At 35.4% G+C, this 26,046-nt stretch overlaps 2 protein-coding genes and 1 pseudogene across 5 annotated transcripts; 1 reads left to right on the forward strand and 2 right to left on the reverse strand.

The window, feature by feature from the left end:
• Positions 1 to 274: 274 nt before the first annotated feature.
• Positions 275 to 3,846, reverse strand: LOC114273449 (F-box protein SKIP23). Of its 3 annotated transcripts, none has more exons than XM_028215243.2 (2): positions 2,530 to 3,846; positions 275 to 1,265 (listed from the first exon to the last, which is right to left on the reverse strand). In XM_028215243.2, the coding sequence occupies exons 1-2, from the start codon at positions 3,759 to 3,761 to the stop codon at positions 836 to 838; spliced, it is 1,662 nt and encodes a 553-aa protein (XP_028071044.2). In that variant the 5' UTR covers positions 3,762 to 3,846; the 3' UTR covers positions 275 to 835. The 3 variants fall into 3 exon arrangements, with proteins under 3 accessions (XP_028071044.2, XP_082755369.1, XP_082755370.1); XM_082899243.1 differs by having other exon boundaries at positions 275 to 1,260; positions 2,530 to 3,824; XM_082899244.1 differs by having other exon boundaries at positions 275 to 1,461; positions 2,530 to 3,824.
• Positions 3,847 to 14,982: 11,136 nt separating this feature from the next.
• LOC114273451 (copper ion binding protein) lies at positions 14,983 to 25,654 on the reverse strand. The gene is made up of 4 exons (XM_028215246.2): positions 25,401 to 25,654; positions 18,231 to 18,368; positions 16,994 to 17,032; positions 14,983 to 15,445 (listed from the first exon to the last, which is right to left on the reverse strand). The coding sequence occupies exons 2-4, from the start codon at positions 18,330 to 18,332 to the stop codon at positions 15,233 to 15,235; spliced, it is 354 nt and encodes a 117-aa protein (XP_028071047.1). The 5' UTR covers positions 18,333 to 18,368; positions 25,401 to 25,654; the 3' UTR covers positions 14,983 to 15,232.
• Positions 18,660 to 21,916, forward strand: LOC145804635 (ubiquitin receptor RAD23b pseudogene; annotated as a pseudogene). Its single transcript, XR_014346809.1, has one exon. The product of XR_014346809.1 is annotated as a ubiquitin receptor RAD23b pseudogene (transcript).
• Positions 25,655 to 26,046: the final 392 nt, after the last annotated feature.

Genomic DNA, 26,046 nt, shown 5'->3' on the forward strand with positions numbered 1-26,046 from the left:
GTTTGGTGATCTGCTTTTTCTATTAATGGCAACTTCTACAAAAAAAAAAAAATAGTGGTTGATTATCCGTTTTAAAAGTTTGACATGTAAATGCCCAAGTTCGTTTTTGGCTCTCTGTTTTGCTCTGTTCATGGATTTTCTGAATAAAAATAAATGTGGTCTATAAATTTCACTTTCTAGATACTTTTGTGTATTGTTTTTTAGGGTGGTAACATTTTTATGATCATAGTATCTTCTCAATTTTGTCAAATGGTAGTCACGAAGATGATGACCGTAGGAAACGTAACAACGATTAATATTTAAGTTGTGATACAAACATTCTGGAGTTCACTGAAAAAACATCTAACATTCTGATATTTCAAGCCTACAATGAAATTTTTCCAGTGGAACTAAAATTCGAAAAGGAACAAAACATAATCATCAGACTTCAAAGCCCAAACGTGCCTACAGACATTTGTCAGCACCAAGAGACTCAAATAAACTGACCGAAACAGAAAACAGACACTAATTTCAAGCTCTAAAGATTTTGTTCAATGATATACCTCCTCCTCCTATTTTTGTGTTTAACTCTGACAATTTTACGATTAGACTTGTCCCTGCCAGAACACAATGAGAACTCGCCGCCAATACTAAATTCTACACTACCGGAAAATGCACCAAATTGAGAAGGGTTTTGTGGAATGCTTTGATTCTGTTGGATATCAAATTGAAAGGGGTTTTTCACCAATGGAGCGGCTGTACCAAACGTGAAGCCAGTGGATGCCTTGACCGGGTCGTCTTTGCCTATGCAGTCCTTTGTTCTGACCTGATTGTTATTACCCGAGGCAGTTTTGACCTAATCGTTATTACCCGAGGCAGCCGTGAAGACGGGAATGGAGGCACTAAAAACAGGCTGAGCTTGGGAAGAAGAGGTAGCGCGAGTTGAAGTGGATGAGGTAGCAGTAAATGATCCAAAGACTGTCGGTACACTGTTGGTAGCTGCAATGAAGGATTGTAAGGGCCCACTTGACAGCGACACGGACGAGCAAGTTGAGATTGAAGATTTGGCTGGCCGCCAAGTAGAACCAAATATACTAGAAGAGGTAGCCGAAGAACTTCCACCAAAACTGGTGATTGAGCTGACCACTTTGGAAGCACTCGATCCAAAAGTGCTGCTTCTTCCTGTGTTTGACATTGGGAACAATGTGCCGCCAAAGGGTGAGCTGGTTGGATTGCCAATGCTGGTTTCTTTCACAGATTTGGCTTTCAGATCTGTGTTTTCTGCACTAAAAGTGGTAGATAGTGTTGAAACATGACTGACTGTATTTGTTTTTTGAGCAGATGACTGACCGTATTTGTTGTTGCAATGTTGTCAGTCAAGTCAAACAAGTCTTGGGCTTTATGTTGTGAAATAATGAAATGGCACATCCTATGTAATGAACGATGTGTTTTTCTCGTAAAAACGTCATTATCATCAAAACTCTTCAAGAATGCCAAAAGAAATACAAGCATAAGTATGAAGGAATGAAAAAGAAAAAATAAATAAAGGCGGCAAGGCATGCACTACAACACTACGTTTCTTCAATTCAGATGCTTTCAGCATGCTCATACCAGGGCCATGCAGCAACCAGTGCTTCCCTTAAATCCAATGTCCTAGACTCCTAGTATAGTTCAAAAACATCTATTCCCAAAAGTTTTAGACTTCTGAGTTTCAAAATTTTAAAAATCTTAAAATTTGAGTTCCTACACTGTGATGAAGAAGCAGGACACGAGTGTTCGAGAGAGACATTTACACTGCAAATCATGGTTAATCAAAAGCGCCAACCGTTGCTTGAAACTAGAACAAATATGGAAGCAATTCAACTTCATATTGATAGAACAAGGTTTCATTCAACACTACTTCCCTTCATCCAAACCTTCATTACATTAAATTTAAAGCTAGAAATTTATCCAATCCAACTACTTTTTCATGTTTGGTACGAGGGAACGTTTTGCACACAAGAGGGATCGGTGCAAAGGTAACTCAATCATTAGAGCATCTCCAACGGTAATAGGCATTTTACCTATCTAAACATTACTATAAAATATATATTTTATTTTGCCTATCAACTGTTTCGTGTTTTTGCTCCAACCATGTTCTTTATTTTAACTATTCATCCAAATACTATTAATTTTATAAAATGCCACATCAGCAACAAAGATGGAGGGAAGTAATCTTAATGATTAAATACATTTTGCCTAACCTTGAAAGCTAGCTACATGTAGATAGTGAAGGTGAGTTGAGCTAAAATGCCTAATCACCTAATGCATTGGAGTTGAAAAAATTGAGTCATACTAGGCACTTTACCTAATAAGCATTATATGCCTAGTGCATTGGAGATGCTCACCAAGAAAATTTCATAAATTTTTTATGGTTGAAGGCCTCAATTCAATTCTTTAGAGGCCTAGTTAGATATGGTCAGGACTGTTTGAAAGATTGGTCTCTATTTGCCACTATAATAAGCCATTACCAGAGGTCAACAAACTAAAAGTTAGCATATCAACACTTACATTGAGCACCCAGATGAAGATGGAGGTGGCCAGAAGATCCTTGCAAGCCGAGGACAAGTTGCTAGCGACCGAACACGCCCATTTCCCAAGTTAAACACACCAATTTGATAAACCCACAATCCATCAAACAACTCATCTTCTTCCTCAATTTGAGAAGCCACAGCATGATCCTCATAAACAACCCTGTTCCCTCTACATCCAGGAAACTCCCTAGCCGAAACAGAGTAGGAACAATCATCACCCACAAACAAAATCTGATCTTCGAGGCTTCTCACCTCAACCCATCTATGTTCATCTACATTCAACCTATAAACTCTCATTTCAGACACCATTTCACGATTACTACTCTTAACCCTCTCTTTCCCATCTTTGTAGTAAAAAACATTCCTTTCGTGTAATTCAAAATACTTATCAACCAAAAGCAGATCACCAATGGACTCAACCAAATGCTTCTTCTTCTTCTTCCCATTTTCATTTGTTGGCGGTGGCGCAATTTCAATCAAATTCATATTCGGGCCGAGCACGAAAGCTCTGCCTGATCGATCAACAGTGTAGAAATTCCCTTTATAGACTATAACATCATCACAAACAAAGTGTTGGGTATGAATTGGAGTCCATGAATCGTCTCCAACTCTCAACATAGCCAATCTTCCATCCAAATCCCACATCTCATACACCACAACAACGATTCTACTATCTGGGTTCGAACCCAGAACAACAATTTTCTTCACAAATGGAAGCCCAGCTTCGATTGGCTTACAATTCAATAGCTCGAGGTTTCGAAATGTGTAGGAATTGTGAACTTGAGATATGCGAAACTCCAATAAATTGACTTCTTTCGGAAACCCAGCGGGAAAACGGGTTTGGACCAGGTCCGAGACTGGACAGACGAGACGGGTTTTGGCATCTTCTTCGACCTTGATTAGATAGTGGGAAGTAGTTCTGTGGGGAATTTCGTCGAACGGTTGGAGGAGGAAGACGGTGGTTGCGGCGGCGGTGAAGGTGCCACGGCGGGGGTCGGCGGCGAGGGGAGAGAAGGGGAAAGGGAGGTTGGGGAGAGAGAGAGGAGGTGAAGAGAGAGAGGCGGCGGAGGAGGAGCGCCATGAGCGACAGACGGAGCGGAAGCGGAGGAGGTCGATGCGAGTTTCGAGGCGGTTGCTGAGAATGGGTATCACATCTTTCGGAAGTGTAGACCACTGGACTTGTTTATCATCATCATCATTTCCGTCCATGTTTCTCTGTGTCTGTCTGTGTCTCTGCCCACCAATTCTATGTATAAATGTAGGATGAGATCTATTTCTTTTTCTTTTCTTTTTTTTAAGACCTCTATATAGGGATGGCAATGGATAACCTACCTGTGGGTATCCATAGAGATCCAACCTAAATACATGAATTTCTCTTTTTTTTTCTTATTCCCAAATACATGAATTTCTCTTTTTTTTTCTTATCCATTGGGTAGAATAAGTGATATTCTTTAAATATCCATAGGGAATGGGTTGGGGATGGGTACCTACTAATTTCCCCACATGTTTTTTTTTTTTTTTTTTAAGATTCACAACCAAAACTAAATATACATTCAATCTTTTTTCTTTTATTTTATTTTTTTTTTTCAGGTTCACAACCAATTTTTTTTTTTTTTTTTTAAAGATCCACAACCAAAGCTACGACAATGCTAGGTAGCTCTAATTTTTGTGGCTCAAATGGCTCAAATCTGTCAAAACGACGTCGTTTTGACAGATTTTGAGTGTAAAACGACGTCGTTTTGACAGATTTGAGCCATTTGAGCCACAAAAATTTGAGCTACCAAACATTTTCCCCAAAGCTAAATATACATCTAATTTTTTTTATTATTATTTTTATTTTTAAGGTTCACAATTATTTTTTTTAAAATTTTTAAGAATCACAACCAAAGCTAAATATACATTCAATCTTTTTTCTTTTGTTTTGTTTTTTTTTTTTTTTTTTAAGGTTTAAGGTTCACAACCAATTTATTTATTTATTTATTTTTTATTTATTTTATTTTTTTTAAGATTCATAACCAAAGCTAAATATACATTCAATCTTATTTTATTTTATTTGGCTCAACAATAAAATCAAATACACATTAATTAACATTGTCACATTATTCTTGTCAAATTTTATGCATATCTAGAATTTTTTAAATTTATTTAAAAAAATTAAGGACACTGTCTAGTGCAGGTTTCGGTTTGCTTTTCTATGTTATTTTATTTTGATATGTATTGTAATTTTCAGAATGGTTTGCTTGTTCTGAAATTTCAATTAACGAGTATGAATCTATTTGTTTTATATTATCACACAATTTATACAACATATATATATATATATATATATATAAATATATTTGAAAATAAGGAAATTGTAGAGAATCAAAACAAGCATAAGTCGTGATTGGTTAGAAAGGATGGGTACAAAGATTTATTTGCTGGAAAAACAAAAAGGGGATACAAAGTCTTACTAAATAATTTTTTTTAAAATAAAAGAATTTTTCTTAGTTATGAACAGATTTAACTGAAATCAGCTTGTTTCCCAATGTTATGCTTCATTTATTTAGATAGAAAATATTTTTTATAAAAAAAATAAAAAATATATTTTTTTATATTTGGTGGTGGTGGTGATGGAACGAAGGTGAAAGTAGAGATTGTGACATAGTGGTGAGGTGATGGCGGCAGTGATGATGGTAGTGGTTATGGTGATGGTAGTGTGACAGTGAATGTAAGAATAGTGGTGATGGTGTTGTGAAATTAGTAAAAATTTAATTGAAAAAATATTTTTTGTTTTTTAAACGTAATAAACAACAAACTTCGTGGGGGACTAAAGGAAGAAGATAGAGGATGGATTGGATGTGGTAAGACATAGATATCTTAAAATGAGTGGTGCAGATTTGTTAAAGGTATAATTAGATTTTGGATAAACTAAAATGAATGGTTCAAATTTGCTAAGAGAAAGATGGTTTAATGTCTAAAATATCCGTGGCTAAGAGATCAACAAACAATTCCTTATTTATGCCCTGATGCAATTTAATATGGGTCTTATAACACTTTCTTAAAACAGGTTCTTTCACATTTTATTTCTTCAAACAGGCTCTTATAACATTGTAATCAAGTTTTTGTAATATGTAGGGGAGAGAGTGAGAGTGAGAGTGAGAGTGAGAGAGAGAGAGATTGTTGTAATTTTTTTTTAATCTTCCACGTTCTTCCACATTTTTTTTTCAATTACTAAAACTTATTTGATTGTCTCAAAATTATATATTTGATTATTACAAAACAAACTTTTTAATTAATTAATTAATGTGTATTTGATTTTGTTGTTGAACCAAATAAAATAAAATAAGATTGAATGTATATTTAACTTTTGTTGTGAACCTTAAAAAAAATAATAAATAAATAAATAAATAAATAAGTTGTTAACATTAAATATATTAAAAAAGAAAGAAAAAAGATTGAAGGTATATTTAGCTAAAACCTTTATAAAAAAAAGAAAAGAAAAAAGAGAAGGTTGTTAACATTAAATATATTAAAAAAGAAAGAAAAAAGATTGAAGTTATATTTAACTTTTGTTGTGAAAAAAAAAATGTTAACATTAAATATATTAAAAAAGAAAGAAAAAAGATTGAAGGTATATTTAGTTTTTGTTGTGAACCTTAAAAAAAAAAATGGTTGTTAACATTAAATATAAAAAATAAAAATGGGGATTAAAGTGGGTGGGAAAAAATCCATACCCATTAAGAAATGGGGAGGGTGGTACCTATGGGGAATGGAGAATGGATAATGGGGAAAATTTATTATAGGGGAATGGGGATGGGGAATTAATATCCACCCCATTGCCCCCCATTGCCATCCCTACCTCTATAACATCCTTTGAATTTTTATTATTAATGGTGTGGATTCCACGTATATGACAGTAATAGTTAAAAGGGTCATGTTCCGGAGCTCTAATTAGAGTTGCAAAAGGACAGCTCTAATGAACTGTTAACCAATAAAAAAAAAATAGTGAAGTAAAAGACAAAAAAGAGGGAAGAAAAAGACAAATTAATACTCTATTAGAGCTCTTCTTTTAGAGGTCTAAATCATTTTTGTAGTTAAAATTTAGAGGGATTGTGGGAGTCTTCACAAAATGAGAGTCTTAAGTTTTTTTCGATTTTGTTTGCATGTGCTACACGTCATGTTTGACAGGTTTAAAATAAATAAATAAAGAATTTAATGAAGGGGAATTTATTCAAACTCAATTAATTTAATGAAGGGGAGTTTGTTCAAGGAAAATGTTTGGTAGCTCAAAATTTTGTGGCTCAAATGGCTCAAACTCAATTAATTTATAAGATTTTTTTATTTTAATAAATCTTATTTTATCTTGATTTTTATATTTAGGCTCTAAGGATTTTTTTGGAAAGAATAATAAAATAAAATAAAAAGTCCAAAAACAGTTTTTAATTCATTTTGAATTATATTATTTCTCACATTTTTTACACGTTTTTTAAAAAGAAGTTTAAAAAAAAGTAAAAAAATTAATTTTTAACCACCTTTTCAAAATAAGCCTAATTCACTGAAATGAGTTTGAATGAAATGAAATATTTATTCCTTTGGCTCCCTTGTAGGATGATCATTTTATTATAATAGTAAATGTTGATTTCATTTTTTATTATTTTTTTTAGTCAACCAAAAAATAGGAATGAATATTTTGATGGGATAATTATTCTATTCCATTCCATTTTAGTGAACCAAATACTACCTCAAGATATTTTATGAATAATTTTATCCTTATAAATATTTTTTAAACCCTTAATAATTTGGTAATGTGAACATTCACCTTATTAAATATTTTTTATTTTGACATTGAATATATTCTTGGTTGTCAAAATTTTATTCCTGATTTTCTTACCAAAGAATTTTTACAGGGTGGATAATAATGCATATTCCTTCTATTTCATCCCATAAACAGAAAGTTAAACACTACAAATCCCTGATTAAGCATACTGCTCGTCGCCTTACCTTTCTCAAATCAACCCATTTACCTACTAAAAGAGCACAGTACATACAATTTCATCGGATTAAAACTCAGAAACAACAACTTGCTCATTATATTAACTGTTTACATGAACATACTTATCAATTAGACATCCTCAGTTGATGCTAATTTATCTCTTCTATTTCATAGATGTCTCGTCCACAACCTCTTTCCAAAGCCTTGGTCCTTTCTAGTCAACCGTTTGTTCCTCCTCCATTGGAGTTAGTCACCAAATACCATCCTACTAAATTGGTTAACCGTTACCAAATTCTTGGTAACATTCTTAAACCTAGTTATACATCTGCTTTGGCTACTAATCCTTTTGTTTCAACTAGTCAAGCAGTTACTCCATACCCTCCTAATCCTATTAAATCAGCCCGATCTGATTATGTTAAATCCACCACTACCAATCTCTTTTTCAAAGAACCTAATCACCCAAAGAGTCATACTGTTCATGATCTGGTTAAATCTTATTTCCCTCCTGGATGGCATTTTACTCCTCTCTATCCAGAAAAAACAATTACTTTCTACAAAGACATCATGTTCAACCATCAGTCAATTGTGATTAAACCCATTCATGATCGCACTTACACAAGGAAAATTGTGTATCATTCACTCTATATTCACAACTTTGTTTCTCTAGTTAATTGGGGTTCTCCTTATCAACTACGAGATCTGACTGGTCATTCAATTCAATACAGTTATTATGATTACATTGATGCTTGGTTCAAAGTTCTCTTGTATCAAAATGAGTCAAATAGTCACTCCTGGTTTCTCCAGTTTGATTAAAAATTTAAATCTGAATTACCCACTTGGTTTCTACGATGGTGGACTCAGTATGACGCCATCCCAGAAATCTTCCCATCCATAATTATGGATCAAGTCAACTATTTCTCCACTGTTTTCTCATTCACTCCATAGCAAAGGAAATTCCCTCCATTGCTTATTTTTATATCCAAATACAAAATCCCTTGGATATTCAAATGGCAATATGATATTTCTGATGATGTTATTTACCGGCAACAAATGGTTAAATGGTGGGATAATTTCAAGATTCCACGCATTGTTGAAATTGTTCAAATTCATGCCCTTACACCTGCCATGATTAAAGCTCAGCAGAACCCAATTGCTCCATTAGCACAACGAAGCCAACTTCCTCCAGTCAATCTTGGAAGCCCAACATCTAGTTCTTCCAAGCCCAAGTCATCCAAATCAAAAATTAAATCCAAGTCAGCAAAGCCCAGTACTAACCAGCCCAAGTCAAAGGATAAGTCTAAATCAAAGGTTAAGCCCAAGTCCAAGTCATCTAAAGATGAGCTCATCCAAATGGCTCGTCTCTTCATGGTCCAAGTCAAGTCAGACTCAGATAACAGCAGTTCAGAAGATGGTTCAGACAGTTCAAACTCTTCTGAAGGTTCAACTACTCAAAATTCATATGGACTTGAGTTTCAAGATGCTTAGGACCCATATGCTTAATTCAGTCATTGAATTCTATATAGCTATAATTATCAGCTTCAATCAATACTCGTCTTTTGAGAAAAACCGTTGATATATATATCTATATTGATTTCCTTAGTCACACTCCAACCAATGAATAGTGAAAAAAGTCAACTTTACTATTCGCTATTCATCAAAAAGTCAACATTACTATTCATCATTTAGCATGATTCATTCCACCGACAAATTCAGCATAGTAAAAGGTAGCCATCAACTTTAGTCACTCACCGAAAGCAGCAGACAACTCCCATGTGTTCCTGATGCTCCTTTCAAGTCAAGATTATTCACTCACAAGGCTAATAGTATTCACTCACAAGGCTAACAGTAGTCTCTTTTGATTATAAAAGGACCTCTTCAGTCAAGAATAAGGCAGTGTTAGAAAAAATTGAGAGCATTACATCCTCAAGAAAATAGCTTTCTCTGTAATTTTATATTTTCGTAAATTGTTTTCAAATTATGTGTTTTGAAGAAGTGCTTGTTTCATTCCAGTAAACAATTGTAAGTTTTATTACTGTTTATTTAAACTGTTTTACTGTTTTCTGTTTATCATTGTTTATTTATCTATTTTAGTGCTATTATTTCCTCTCCTCTGAACATTCATACTGTCAATGTGAATATTAATGTGTGCTTCACCCTATTGTTGTTAGGAATATTTTAATAACTATATTATCTTTATAACTTATTAGAACATAAAAAAATAATTTAAACTAAGCAAAATATAAATTTGTGAAAATAAATTTACGAATAAATACCCAATAATAGGATGAACAAGTCTAAAATGAAAATATATGACTTTTAAAATCTTGTTATAGGTCTAACTAGGGGATGAATATGAGATAGGTTGGGTTTGGTTCGAACTGAGCCGATACCATAACAAATGAAAAATTACAATTCAATGAAATTTAAAAAAAATAATTATAGATTTATAAAAAAAAATTAAAATTTTAATTGTTAATATTTATAAAATTTATTACAGATTTGTAATTATTTTTTTAAAATATCAATGATTTTGATTTTTCCCTTTCAAACTCGATTGGGTCCAAGATTAGATCTATAGTGTATCCTCAAACTCGTTCAAAAATAAAATATTTCAAGTCCGTTCATATAAACTGGAAATTATTTAATATAAATATTTTTTATATTTTGAATCAAAAAAATATAATTCATAGTTCAAATTTTCTAACCAATTCTTTTAAGTTGGCATAATGTAATTCTCTTCAGAAGACTTGAAAAGTATAGGGGTGGAAAGGGGTCAAGGTCTTTAAAGCTTTTTTTTTTTGGGTCACAAATTTTAACAAGGTGGGGTACTAAAAAAGAAAAAGAAAAAAACAGAGTGTGGGGACATTATCCTTTGAGTCTTCTTTAACAAAGTTTATTTATCTTCCAACAGTAGTGAATTTTTAAGGGCAAATTACATATACACCCCTCCAGGTTTGACAAAATTACAGATACCCCCCTGAGGTTTGAGAAATTACGAATTCCCCCCTGAATGCTATATTTGCATAAGAAATTAGGGGGTAATTTGTTATGAAATATAAACCTCAGGGGGTAAATTGTTATGAAAATACAAACCTCAGGGGGCGGGATGTAATTTCCGAAACCTCAGGGGGTATCTGTAATTTAACCAAACCTGGAGGGGTGTATATGTAATTTGCCCATTTTTTAAAAGAAACCAACAATAACTTCAAAAGATCAGGGGTTAAAGTATTTTAGAAAAAAAAAATACATTGCATCAATCTTTGTGTCAAACAAAAGGATCAAAATGAGGAACATCATTTTGCATCAATTTTTGTTGATATGTAAACCCAATCTAAAAAAATGTTTAGATTTGTTCCCAATCTCTCTCTCCTAAACCTCATTCAATAGGAACTAAACTGGACATATTTCTTTTGTTTAAACATGAGAATTCTTTACACATCTTTCCTTTGGTAACTTTAGAATAGCATACCGTAGTTAATGCATAGTTAATGTTGTTATAAGTATAACAAGTGTATTAAAATATATAAAATATGTATAAAAAATATAAAAGTTTATAGAGATGTGAAATGTATATTAAAATTTTATTTTTTTAGCATTACATGGTTCTTAACAAAGAGGTAGTGAGTGATCGTAACCTAAAAACTGATTTTTGGCTTGTAGATTTTTTTTTTAAAAAAATACACTTCTCCTAAAGTATATATGCTTGACTTTTCTCAATTTTTTTTTTTTTTTTGTTTTTTTTTGTTTTTGGGGTGGGGGGATGACTCACCAACCGACCTAGCCATGATCTAGCAAATTAGCAATGATTGATGACAGAATGATTCGAAAAAATGAAAAAGAAAAAGAGAAAAAATTAAGAAAGACTTCACTTTCGCAATGGTCAAGAAGCTGTATGAGAAGTTCGAGGATGTTGTCGGAAAATTTAAAAAATTTTAAAAATTTTTGAAGAAAATCCGAATTCTCTAAAAATTATGAGAGGCTTAAATTTTTTAATAGTCACAACTAGAAGCACAGTAGTAAAGAGATGATGGAGATAAGAGATTGGGTGAAGAAGAAGGCAAAATAGTTAGAGAGAGAATAATGGTAAGACTTTCCCATAGATCTCCCACTTTCACTCTCAAGGGAGATAATGAAGAAGGGAAATTAGTTCTCTCAAAGAATTGTCTCTCAAAAATCCATCAATTGTAAAGCTATGGGAGGATGCTATTTATAGGCACCTCATAATGTAGGATGGAGTCCATGTGCAAGGCACATGGGAAATACTCTCTCTAACTACCTTGTCCAAGGAAGTGACCTCTCCGAGAATGAGGAAAATCCCGAAGAGGAGATCAACCTCTCGGAGAACCCTTCTTCTTAGTCACATCTAACCAATAAGCTTCAAACATCCCAAAGGGTCAGGAGTAGTCCCAAAGGACGTCCTACCGCAGAAGGGTCAAGGGTAGTTCAAGGGAATACTTTGCCGCAAATATTGTCGAGTCTTAAGGACCCCTTAGATCGTGCCACCTCGACCTAGGTATAGGCTAGTTTAATCGAAGAGTGAATTTATCTCCACTCACCGTTTTCAGGATCGGGTTTTTTGTTCGGCTTCCATCACGCCCATGGTTCTGGTGTGTAGATCCTGAAAAAGTCCGAGCCCACAAGTGTTCTGGGACTCATTAACGAAGTGACTTCTAGATTACGTTTGAATCCGTTCGAAGGATCTCTGGGTTTGTGGATTCGAACCTTTTTAAGTCCAAGCTCAAATAGGTCTCTAGGTTCGTGGTTCTGAACCCTTTCAAGACTAAGCTAATACCTCAAAGAATGGATCTCCTTCGAGGGTTTCATCTCTTCTTAAAGCAACGGTTAACCTCCTCGGACACCCATATAATTTAGGCCTCATCGGATGGGTTTGTTGGACTCACTTTAGAGATATATGTTTGATAGGTCTTCCTCGGCCCAATTTGTTGACTTTCTCGTGAGCTCGTTCAATATAATTCACTTACGCTCATTTGGCAATAATTTCTTTAAGCTCACCAATTTTTGGGGTTTCTGATTGGGTTTCGATCAGGCCCAATTAATTTAGTGGGTTCAAGTTAACCCTTCTTAAATTTTGTATGAGAGGGTTCAAGAATGTTGTAGGAAAATTCGAAGATCTTCAAAGATCTTTGAAGAAAACCCAAATTCTTTAGAAATTATGAGACTTAAATTCTTTAACAGTCACAACTAGAAGCACAATAACAAGGAGATGATGTAGCTAAAAGATTAGGTGAAGAAGAAGGCAGAGTAGTTAGAGAAAGAATAATAGTAAGGCTCTCTCATGGATCTCTCACTTTTACTCCTAAGGTAGATAATGGAGAAGGGAAATTAGTTATCTCCCAATAATTGTCCCTTCAAAATCCATCCATTGTAAAACTATAGGTGGGTGCTATTTATAGGCACCTCATGATGTAGGATGGAGGCCATGTGCAACGCACATGAGGAATACTCCCTCTAACTACCTTTTCTGAGGAAGTGACCTCTCCGAGGATGAGGAAAACCCCGAAGAGGAGATCAACCTCTCGGAGAACCCTTCTTCTTAGTCATACCTAACCAATCATCCCAAAGAGTCAAGGGTAGTCCCAGAGGACACCCTATCACAGAAGGGTCAGGGGTAGTTCAAGAGAACGCCCTGCCGCAAATATTGTCGAGTCTTAGGGACCCCCTATATCGTGCCACCTCAACCCGAGTATAGGCTAGTTTAACCGAAGAGTAAATTTAGCTCCACTCACCGTTCTCGAGATCAAGTCCTTTGTTTGGACTCCATCACGCCCATGGTTCTGCAGCGTAGATCTCGAAAAGCTCCGAGCCTGCAAGTGTTTTGGGACTCATTAACAGAGTGACTTCTAGATTGCATTCAAATCCGTTTGAAGTCAAGTGCTTCGGATCTCTAAGTTTGTGGATCCAAACATTTTCGAGTTTGAGCTCAAATAGGTCATTAGGTTCGTAGTTTCGAACTCTTTCAAGATTAAGCCAATATCTCGAGAATAGATCTCCTCCGAGGGTTTCATTTCTTCTTAAAACAACGGTTAACCTCCTCAAACACCCGTATGAATTGGACCTTATCAAATGGGTTTATTGGACTCTCTTTAGAGATATATGTTTGATAAGTCTTCCTCAGCTCAGTTTGTTATCTTTCTCGTGGGCTCGTTCAATATAACCCACTTGAATCCATTTGACAATAATTTCTCCAAGCTCACCAATTTTTAAACTTTGTGATTGGACTTCAATTAGGCCCAATTAATTTAATGGGTTCAAGTTAACCCTTCTTACAAAACCTACAGCTAATTTTCTTTCTAGTTTTTTTTGCTTATATATATATATATATATATTTGATTTCTTCTGCCGTTGTAATTTACTTTACACAACTGACTTATTTGGTATAACTTTTCTCTCAAGCAAAAAATTTATAATTTAAAAATAAAAGCTATATAAATACTCTTTTCTAATTTTTAAATAATTAACTTTGCTAAGATTGTTTTAATTATTTGTGTCACATACAAGTTATACCAAACACTCCAAACATGAGAATTGATGAAAAAGCATACGCTCTAAATTACAGCTGTGTTTGGTGGAAGATTTACGGAAGGAGATTTGCAAGGGAAAAAAAGTGCTCATGGTGCGCAGCAACAACTATTGCACACCTTATTGGGCTCATTTTAGGGCCTAATGTGATAATCTAAACCGTTCACATTTTAAAAGTTATTGAGTAGGATATACCAATAACAAATTACGTCAATCGAATATCATTAACCCTTTCATCAAATCACATTAGTATTAAAGAAAAAAAAAAAGATAAATGTAATTTGAAATATAAAACTCAATGCAAATGTGATTTGATGAAAGAGATAACGCTATTTGATCAACGTAATTTTTTACAGATATATTCTACTCGATAACTTCTAAAATGTGAACGGTTTAGATATCAAATTAGGCCCAAAATGAGCCCAATAAAGTGTGCAACAGTTGCTGCTGCGAACCATGCGCGGCAGCAACTTGTTAGTCTAAATACTCTAAAACTCATAACAACTAATTGCTAAGCTAGCCAACCCATTGCTGTATCCATTTCAAAGATCATCAACATTTGAAAGTGATGGTTCAGCTCAATCCTTTCAGTTCCTACTTCAAAAAAAAGCATCCCATATAGAAGTGGCCTTTAAAGGCCATTTTGAACATCAAAAGCATCCAATATGATATGGCAACACCTCAGTGCAAATACACTTGACCCAAATCCTACGTAAAATGTATTATCTGCCATAATCCAATCCAACCCAACCACTGCTCTCACGAGTTTATCCATTTGATCCCTAAGATCAAAAGGCACTTTCACGATAGAAGAATCATGCTCCATCTTAAGAAACAAATAAAGGTAGAATGTGAGAAAGAGAGAGTTTGTCGAGTCATTAAAAGCTTCGAGCCAAACCAAACCAAGCCAAGCCAAGAAGAAACTTTTTTTTTTTTTTCTATCAATCACCGGATAGGAACAGAAAGTTCAACTCTAATGGAACAGTGGATAAATTCTCCTATCTCCGGCTAATTTTCATGAACCATAAAAGGTGTAACAGATGGATAAAAAACAGAGCCAGTGCTTTCGTACAAAGGTATATTTTATTTTTTGATAATTACCATAAGAAAGCCAGAAATTTAAAACCAACCATTTCGGTCACCACACTGGTTGATCTTATCAACATTAGTCCTGCACTTCTTCTGTCTTCTTCTTCCTCGATGCGAAGTACCACCATCCCAGACCACCGCAGATAGCTACTGCACCAGCTACAACTGCATAGTTTCTGTCCTTGTCAGTTGACACTCCGGAGGTTGAGGAGGTGGCCGGACCACTAGGCTTAACATCAGTCGCAGGTCCCCCTGAGCTTGTTGGTGGTTTTTCCTCTGGTTTAGGCCCCTGATAACATTCCACCATCAAACAGAAGCACCATGTCATAACACAGCCAAGCAAAGCAAGTAAAACACATAAAATGATAACTAGTGCAAAACTGGAAAAACTAGGTGTAAAATTATTTTAGGTAAATTACAATTTGCACCTTTTATGTTTGGTTATATTCCCACTTTGGCCTTTAAAGTTTGATTTTTCTCACACTTTGGCCCTTAATATTTTAAATTTTTTTCCAATTTACTCCTAAAGCTAATTTCTACTAAAAATTAGATAGAAAATGACACGTGGTATAAAAATATTTTTTACACACAACTCACATCTCCAATATAAAAACTTTAATATAATAATATATTTTTATATTATGTGACAGTTGTTATGATTTTTTTGTCTAATTTTGAACATAAGTTGACTTTAAGTATAAATTGAAAAAAAACTTGAAACATAAAGGGCTAAAGCGAGAAAAAATAAACTTTTAAGGGTCAAAGTGAAAAAGTGACCAAACATAAAGGAGACAAAGTATAATTTACCCAGTTATTTTCGTAAAATACTTGTACGGACATCAAATATATTGAAATTATAATAGATAATGTAATACAAATACATAATACTTGAATTCAACACCAGTAGATTATAGTTACAGAACTGGTGACTCAGCCTAGCAAGCTCAGAATGAAGACCTAAACAGGTTCGTTCTTTTACTCTGTCCAAATGAGATTTGGCCACTTGGTTAAGCACATTCGCAGCACTATGAAACAGCGGCTTGTATGGTAATCAATGCAATATCATAGCAAAAAAAGGTCAACAAAATACAATCAACCAATAACATAAAATGTGTGATGTTCTATGAAGCACGGGTACGGGTACGGGTACGATACGGGTATACTGATACGGCAAGACCTAAAAAAAATAGGATACGGGTACAGCTGGGGTACATCAATAATTTTTTTATTTTTATAATTTATAGTTTGGGATTCAATCTACAAATTAAAGTTCAATACCAAAACTAAAAGCAAAAATTACAAAACCAAAATAGAAATCACAGTTTAATAATACTAATACCAAGCAAAGTCTATAAGCTAATTTTAATGCCATTAAATAAGAGAAATTACAAAATAAAGTTTCATTCCAAAAGTAAGCTAAGCAATATTTGAAAACTTGAAACTTCAGTTTTCACTTCCATCAATTTCATCATTGACTAATACATCTTTCATCTCTGACACATCAAGTACAGGATTTACAATTTCAAATATATAAGAACTCTCTAATAAATTAAACGTATCTTCACCAATGTCTCATAGCTTGGTGTACTTCTGATGTACCCATGGAGTATCCAACTGGCAAAGAATGTATAAAAAGTACCCGGTACGTGTTTCAAGTACCCGGTACGCATGCAAACCTTATCGGTATGAGTATCAATACCCGGTAAGTACCCAGTACGAGTACGGCAACATTTTCGGAGTACTCATGGTGATGTCTAATGTTAGTCATATAATCCCCCCCCCCACACCCCACCCATGAATCAACCAAAACAAAGAAAAGTATGTAGCATGAGCATACCTTGCGCGCAAGCTTCTCCAACTTCTCTTGCTCAATTTTCTGCAACAGCACAATATAGTTTTAGCAGATGTCACACAACAAAGGACTAGAGACGTAATAAGCAAACAGATTACTTCTGTTATAAGTGAACCATCTCAAAGCTAAGAGCAGAATGCTCCTTAGAATTACAGGCACTTGAACCCAAAAAAAAAAAAAAAAACACCCACCAATTAATGGCCTTGCATATAATAATAACAAAAAAAAAAAGCAATATGCCATATTCATCACAACTGCAACTTGGTTTGTTCCAAATCACTGGCATGCAATGTGAAAAATAGACTTCAAGATTTTTTAAATAGAATTAGCCACCAAAACACATGCAACTAAAAACTCAACTAAGGCCTCATATTTGTTCTACTGTTTTTTAACACAAACTTTAGTCTTCCCAAATGGGACACAACACTTCACTAGAAGAAATTTATTCAGCTACTTCAACACCCCCATTCCATGTTAACTACTAACATCAGCATAATAATAAAAAAATTTAAAACACACAAACAATCTCTTTTTCTTTGGTAAATACACACACACACACACACACACACAAAAAGGAAGATCTCATGCATGTAAAGATTGAACTAGACAATTGGCATTATCAACTATCAAACATAAATGCAATGAATGGGCAACCTTGACTACTCACGCTTTCTGCAATTGTTTCCCCAAACCCAAGAGATTGGAAATCTGGTTTTAGATACATACAATTGGAGGTCTAAAACACCTTAACTTTTAGACAACAATATAAGGTACCACTAATAAAGAGATTCCTCACTAAAAGAACACTGAGATCGTGAAGATTCCGGCATAAAATATAAAAACTCGTGAAACAAAAAACTTGCATATCTATGTAATTTTCAACCCCAGTAACTAATAAAACGAGTCAAAAACTACTCCAAAATGCCAAACGATTAATGTTAGAGAAAGATGTATAAAAAAATTAAGAACAAATCTAATAAATATTTCAATGAGAAAAACAACTTGAAAGGCAATTTCAAACTTCAAAATTGGAAAAAGTTAAAATGATATTATCACAAACCAAACCTATGCACATAATTTAATGATATCATCCCGGACAGAACCATCAGATGAAATGTACATATGTCCAATACAGACACGAAGAAAAAGTGGAGTCAAATAAAAAGGAAAAATGAGAACTCAGATTGTTCATAATAGAGCATATGACTGAGAGAAGTCAGACCTTAATGTAAATATTTTCTGCAGCTTTTTCCTCCTCACTAAAAATTTTACCACTGCTCGAAAGCCTACGAGATACATATCTTGCAGCAATCCTTGTTGCCATTGCAGGTAGTAATCAGGTTACTTAAAAGTAATTTCCCTGTAAAGAGATAAGAGATGACTTGATTAGAACAGAAATCAAACAACTCATAAAATGATAACATATCTCAGGAACATTATATTTCATTGTATATTTGTATGTAATCCTGCACAGTCATACCAAAATACTGCATTAACTTTTAAAGTTTTGGGATATGTATTTTTTCTATGTGCAAACAATAAACTAATCAAGATCGTCACTATGTAAAGAGAACAAATACATCTAATGTTAAAATCCACCTACTCTCCACCCACTTCACCCACTTAAACCTACTCCACTAAACCTAACCCACTACACCACTACCACCTCACATACTCCACTAAACCTAACCCACTACACCACTACCACCTCACCTACTCCACTAAACCTAACCCACTACACCACTACCACCTCCACTTCACCTACTCCTTACCTACTACACACTCACCCTCTTCTATATATAGGAATCATGAATCATTGTAATAGATATCAATATACAACAATCAATAATACAATCATTTCTCTTTATACATTAAATTTCTACATGGTATCAGAGCAAGGTTAAGCTCTTGGTGCTCTTCGCCTTCTGGCGGGCGGCAACTTTGCCTTAACCGCCCGCCAGACCTCAACCAATTAAAACCTACCAAAACCTCCAACCACTGCAGCAACTCAAACCACTGCTAGCTCGAATTGACGCCAACTCTTCTCGCCAAGATGAAGCTTACTGTAAAGACTCTCAAAGGCAGCCACTTCGAAATTAGGGTTCAACCCACTGACACCATCATGGCGGTTAAGAAAAATATTGAAGATGTGCAAGGAAAAGACAATTATCCATGTGGACAGCAATTATTGATTCACAATGGAAAGGTTTTGAAAGATGAAAGTACTCTGGCAGAGAACAAGGTCTCTGAAGATGGTTTTTTTGTTGTCATGCTTAGCAAGAGTAAAACTTTGGGCTCAAGTGGGACCTCATCCACCCAGCCTGGATCTACAACTCAACCAATTTCTAATCCTACTTCTGCACCTGAAGCTCCTGTACAAGCACCGGCCCCAGAAATCACCTCGTCTGGTTCCAATATGGCAACAGCTAATGCTCCTTCTGATACGTATGGTCAGGCTGCTTCCATTTTGGTTGCTGGTTCTAACCTTGAGCAGACCATTCAACAAATAATGGATATAGGTGGTGGCAACTGGGACAAAGAAATAGTTACCCGTGCACTTCGAGCTGCTTACAACAATCCAGAGCGAGTTGTGGATTACTTGTATTCAGGTATTCCAGAAGCAGCGGAAGTTGCAGTGCCAGTGGCTCATTTGCCTGTGAATCAGGCAACTTCTGAGGGGGCTGAAACACGTGCAGCAGCAGCTGCACCCATCTCTGGAGCACCTAATTCATCTCCTTTTGATTCTCTCTCTCTGCTCTCTTCGATCCCTGAAAGTGTCAATTTGGGTTTTCATTCACATTCTCTCTCTCTCATCTTTCCACTTTCAAACCCACAATCCTTTTTTTTTTTAATCAACCCACTACCTCACTTTCTTTAAACCCCACTTTCACTCACACTCACATGGGCTTGTCCCATTCTCCTCTCATCTTTTCAACTTTTCTTTCAACTTTTTTTCCAAAGTATTTGATCTGCCCAAGACGTGGCACAACACTTTATTTTATATATTATTATTATTCTTATTATTTCAACCAAAAAAAAAAAGGGCAGAATTGCACACCAAACCTTCCCTTATTTTATTCATGTCGGGCCTCACCCCGATCACCATTTTACATAAAAAAAAAAAAAAAAAAAAACCCAAACACCCACACACACAGGCGGAATTTTTCTTCTCTACTCTGCCGCCTGTCTTTTCTTCTTGCCTCCGTCCTGGACGGCCCTTGACGGTGTTGCCTCCGTGCTTCCTAGACCACCAAGCAAGTTTCCTCCTCCCTGCTCCTCCACTGCAGCATATGGTGGACCTCCAAATCGGAACATCACGGTGGCCTTCCGCTTCAGCTCCTTGTTTTCTGCCTTTAGCACACTTATCTCTGCTCGCGCATCCTTATACATGCGTTGGAGCAGAGCCAGCTGGGAGTTTAACTGTTGCACTTCATTTGTCCTGCTCTGCAGCCGGTGCGACAAGTTTGTGACCGCCGTCATGCTTTCCACACATGACTTCAGAGTATACTGATTGGCCTCAACATCAGTTTGCACCGCCATTTTTTGCTCCACCGACCGCATCGGAAAGTTCAAAGGAGCAAACCCAGAAGTGTTTGGTTGGGGTTCACTGGCCACCGCACCAGTTATTTCTCTTGTGGACTCGTTCAGTTCTGGAAAGAGCGTAAGCAGACCACGGGAAGAGGAGGCCATGTTCTGGGTAGCTGGACGGGAAGAAGAGGCCATGTTATGGTTGCTGAGTGTTTCAGAGATGGGTTGGTTACAGAGTGTTTACAGAGTGTTACCAGTGTATCTCTCTCAGCCCACGAAGAGTTTTTCAGAGGTTTTAGACTGGTTTGATTTCCACATGTTCTCTCAGCCTCCGCCTTCATTTATATAGCACATGACGAAGAGGCCGACACGCGCACTGTCGATCACGTGCATCGCCGCGTGTCTGGCGCGCCTTTTGATGGCACGTCTTTTTATGGATTGGACACGCCTTTTTATGGATTGGGCACGCCTTTTGATGGCACGCCTTTTTTGAAAGATTGGGCACACCTTTTGAGAGTGCGACTTTTTAAGGGTCCGACAAGACTCTGTAAACTGTCCCGACATTGATTCCGGTTAGCTCCTTTATGGGTCCGACAAGACTCTGTAAACTGTCCCGACATTAATTCCGGTTAGCTCCTTCATGGGTCCGACAAGACTCGTAAACTGTCCCGACATTGATTCCGGTTAGCTCCTTTATGGGTCCGACAAGACTCTGTAAACTGTCCCGACATTGATTCCGATTAGTTTCTACAAGGGTCCAGCAAGACTCCGTAAACTGTCACAACAACTGTCACAGCATTGTCTGCTACAACGGTCCGACATGACCCCATAACTGTCTTCTACATCGGTCTGACATCGCCATCCAGTGTCATCTACACCGTTATGACACCACCATACAGTGTCCTCTACAACGTTATGACACCCCCATACAGTGTCCTCTACAACGTTATGACACCACCATCCAGTGTCTTCACCAATGGTCTGACACGACCATACAGTGTCACCTATCCTCTTTTATTTTTATGTATTTTCTTGTTTTGTTACTCTCTCCAAACTCAAGTTGGTTAGTTCCTATCCCCCTTGAGTTTGCGGGGGGCTGTTAAAATCCACCTACTCTCCACCTACTTCACCCACTTAAACCTACTCCACTAAACCTAACCCACTACACCACTACCACCTCACCTACTCCACTAAACCTAACCCACTACACCACTACCACCTCACCTACTCCACTAAACCTAACCCACTACACCACTACCACCTCCACTTCACCTACTCCTTACCTACTACACACTCACCCTCTTCTATATATAGGAATCATGAATCATTGTAATAGATATCAATATACAACAATCAATAATACAATCATTTCTCTTTATACATTAAATTTCTACATCTAAGAACATAGGTCTAGCCCACCACATGGGTTGGTCAAACATTCAAATTGTTGGTTTATATATGTAGATATCATAGAGTAGTGACATGATCAAATTGTTCCACAATTTGCACACCCCAATTACGCATCTCTTCTCTTGAGCTGGAAAATATTGTTGATAGTCATTGTCGTGTGAGTAGGAATAGAAGGAAACTCCAAGCTCAGATCTAATTTGCACAAGCATATTCACATGTCCTCAGTGTAAGCAACCCAAGGGTTAAGTTGCATGCTAAATACATTTCGGTCACTTGCCGATTCTAATTTTCGAATAAACACAAGGAACATAGGTAACTGAGTAGAAGGAAACTAAGCTCGAATCTAATATGAATGAGCATAGTCGCATGCCCTTGGTGTAAGCTCATCTTATTGAAATCTAATATGCACCAGCATAGTCACATGTCCTCATTGTAAGCTCAACTTATTGAAATCCGGAAGCAAGAATTAACTGATGTTCGAAAATTGCACATTTACACACATTTATGAAAATGAATTCCATTACTTGCAACAAATGTAGTCGTGATGGACTATTAAATATGAAATAGAAAACTTCATCACACTCTCCTATCAATAATTTATATCTCTTCTAGACATTCAAACATCTCAATAGGAACTCTCCACATTACATGGTCAAAAAATGAAAGGCATTTGTAGAATTAAAATAGTCGAGCAAACCAGATCATTCAGCAAAACAATGGCTAATTATTTTTTTCCATAAGTAAATTTTATTAAATGAAAGCAATTAAAAAGGATGCTGCCCATGTACAAAGAAGTTAAACTGTTGTAAAACCTTCATCACTTTGACAAAAGATAAAAAGCCCCATAGCTTCATACAAGTGAAGAGAATCAACAAAAATTACAATTTGGTCAAGGTTAGGAAAAACGCTACCATCATCACTTCGACAAAAGATAAAAAGCCCTATAGCTTCCTACAAGTGAAGAGAATCCACAAAAACTACAATTGGGTTAAGGTTAGGAAAAACTTTACCAGACACCCAACTAAACAACAAATCATTCTCAACAACTTAACATGATGACCACTGAGTACATGGAAAGCAACCTTGTTGAAAACAATGAAAATGACTGACCAGACTACCCTCGTAGTTGTCATCTATTATTTGGGGGTCCTACAATTTATACAAATCAAATTAAATCTCACACATCCCTTGTGAGAATATCTTCCTTGTACTCTCCTTCAAGGTTTAAAAAAAAAAAAAAGCCCAATTAGTAAACATTAATGTGTATTTGGGAGGGGAAAGATTGAGCATACACCTAACCTTTGACATAATGCACAAGGTGGTGGCCCCAAGACTTGAACCCATAACCTTAAGGTTATTAGGCCAAGTCTTAATCGCTGAACCAATGGTCACCCCTACTCTCCTTCAAGGTTGTGGCTTCAAATCTTAGATAGCATTGTAATTCAATTTCCTTGCTATATTTCATTCATTGGGGTGGATACACAATAATAGTTCCATTGTGCAAGCCGGAATGTACTCTAAAAGTAAAATCCAATTTGTTTTGGGTTTTATGTCCAAATCCAAAGTCTTAAACACGGGCATTACAATATTGACGGTTCTAGGTAATTGTCAACAATTGCTTGCGTTTCCACAAGTCATATGTTCATTGTACAATACTAACTCCTCTTAATTCCTCCAATGGAACATGATTGAGGTCAATTACAATGAGTTTCTCTTGATAAGAAAATCTTGGTTCCTTTAATCAAACACTATAGCAAAATGGAATTAGAGAATAAGTTGAAGCTCCGCTGGTTGTTTAAGGAGAAAAAAATAAAACCTAAAAGAAAATTTATCAAAAAAGTTTGAAGAAGTTCATAGGCTAATAACATCAAATGGGTTTTAGAATGAATAGCTATTCCTAAAAAGTTCCAACTTATCAAAAATACAAACTAAACTAAAATAAAACTCTCTATATTTCTATTTCTATTTCTAACAACCTGATATCACAATTCACATATATGTTGATCAAAACTAAGAAGCTAGTCCAAAATCCAACTTAGCTGACAACATTCCTGTCTAACACTTTGATATCACATTTATAAAGACATGTGCAGGGAAGAAAAATGAATGTCAACACTAGTTACATCTAAATCTTGGTAGTTGGTGGTGCTTGTCCAATACCCAAAATATTAAAAACTAGAGAGATGTGATTTAACAAGGTGTCTTGTATATTAAGGCCATATGTAATTCATCAAAACTCAGAATTTCATCATGCCTTGGAGAACAAGATTCTTCTTGGTGGAAGCTACACCTCATTCCAGAGCAGTTTAGTAAAAACTAATTAACTTTGTATAACATAAAATTATAACACTGAATCCTGTTTCAGTGCAAATGAAAAAAGATATTGAGAATAAAAGTAAGATGAATTTAATGTCGGATTTTCTTTGAGAACACAGTTTTCTATTTCACTTCATTCTTGTAAGGGTCCACTATCACCCTTCCTTGCTGTGCAAAATTCAACAATTCCTCAAATCCAAGTTTTAAGTGCATATTACAAAGACACGGTTATCTTTCTTTCTTTTTTCTTTCTTAACAATTCTTCCCCTTACGCTGCATTCAAATGACTAAAAACATAGAAAGATAAGAAATGAAAACAATCTTTGTTTAAGGCTTCATTTGTTTCGATGTAAAATATTTTACACAAAAAAAAAAAAAAAATTTTATTTTTGTTTTTGGCATTTGGTTGACCCGTGTAACAAAAATATTTTGTTGCCTCAAAGATAAATTTTGATTCAATAAGGTATAATTTATAATTTTTTAGTGAGCAAAGATCTTTATTTGAAAGGCTAGATGTGTTGAAAAGCTAATGAGTGCGAGTCAACTTTGTAGAAATTGACTTATGAAATTGTTAAAGGTAAGTCATTATTAGAAAAATAATGCAAAAATATTTTGCGGAAAATGAAAAACATTTTACGTCAAAAAAAAAACTAACCCTAAGTTTTCCTCTAATTTCTGGAATTCAAACAACACCCTAATTTTTCATGTTCAATTTTTTAAACTATGAATGAAAAAAAAAAAAAAAAAAAAAAAAACCCTACACAAGATAAATCATCCCAGAAACAACAATAAAATTGCAAGCAAACAGACGGTCTAATTTGGAGAATTTAGCCCCATTCACAAAACACAAAAAACCAAATAGAGATACAACAAACAATTAAAATTGAAACAATTTCAAATTGTTAGAGTAATAAGATTAATAACAATGTAGTAATTAATCAGAATAAACACACGTTTCCACAAATCAATCAACTAGCACAAAACGAAAACATACAATAATTTTATGAGAAGAACGTTACTAAATCTGCAAATAAACCCTAAAACAGATCCAACTGAGAGCCCTAAGACACAAATCTTCTATATATGTATATATATATATGTATGAATTATACACATTGCAATTCAGCGAAGTGCTCACCAAACCCTTGTAGGTCGTAGAGTGAAGAGTGTGAGAGAGACAAAGAATAGTTTCGATTCGATTACAGAGTTTGTGGGGGTTTTAAAATTGTTATCTAAGGTTAAGCTGAGATGAGAGAGTAGGGGGGGAAGGAAGCTGATAGCCGTCGGATTCGTGAAGCGGGTTGATTCTGTGGACCAGATGAAGTGGTGAAATGGATTGGAACCAAATCTGGTCCGGTCCTAAAGCTTGAACCCGCACGGGTTGGGTTCGAACCAAAACTGGTCTGATCCGGTCCGTTTTTGTTAGACCACAAAAAAATAACAACAATGATAAAGACATAATTTTAGGATTTTAAAGAGAATTTTAATGATGTGATTATTAGAGCTATTTTCAGAGGTTTAAAATTAAAGTTTTCAATCTTTATTCAAAAAATAAAGAGTAAATTGCACTGACATCTCTTTAGATTTAAAAAAACAATAGTGCTAATGCCTCGAAATTTCGAGGCCCGTATGGCTCGAATCAAGTTTTTTTTTTTTTTAAAGATTAGTTATATGTAGAGGTGTGCTAAAAAACTAGACATCTGACACTAATTCAGCCTGTGTGGTTTGATAAGGTGAGTGAGTTGGGTTAGACTGATTTTGTGATAAAATTGATTGATCAGTTA

This window comes from Camellia sinensis, chromosome 12 (genome assembly GCF_055761805.1).
Source record: "Camellia sinensis isolate YWXY chromosome 12, ASM5576180v1, whole genome shotgun sequence".
Lineage (NCBI taxonomy): Eukaryota > Viridiplantae > Streptophyta > Magnoliopsida > Ericales > Theaceae > Camellia > Camellia sinensis.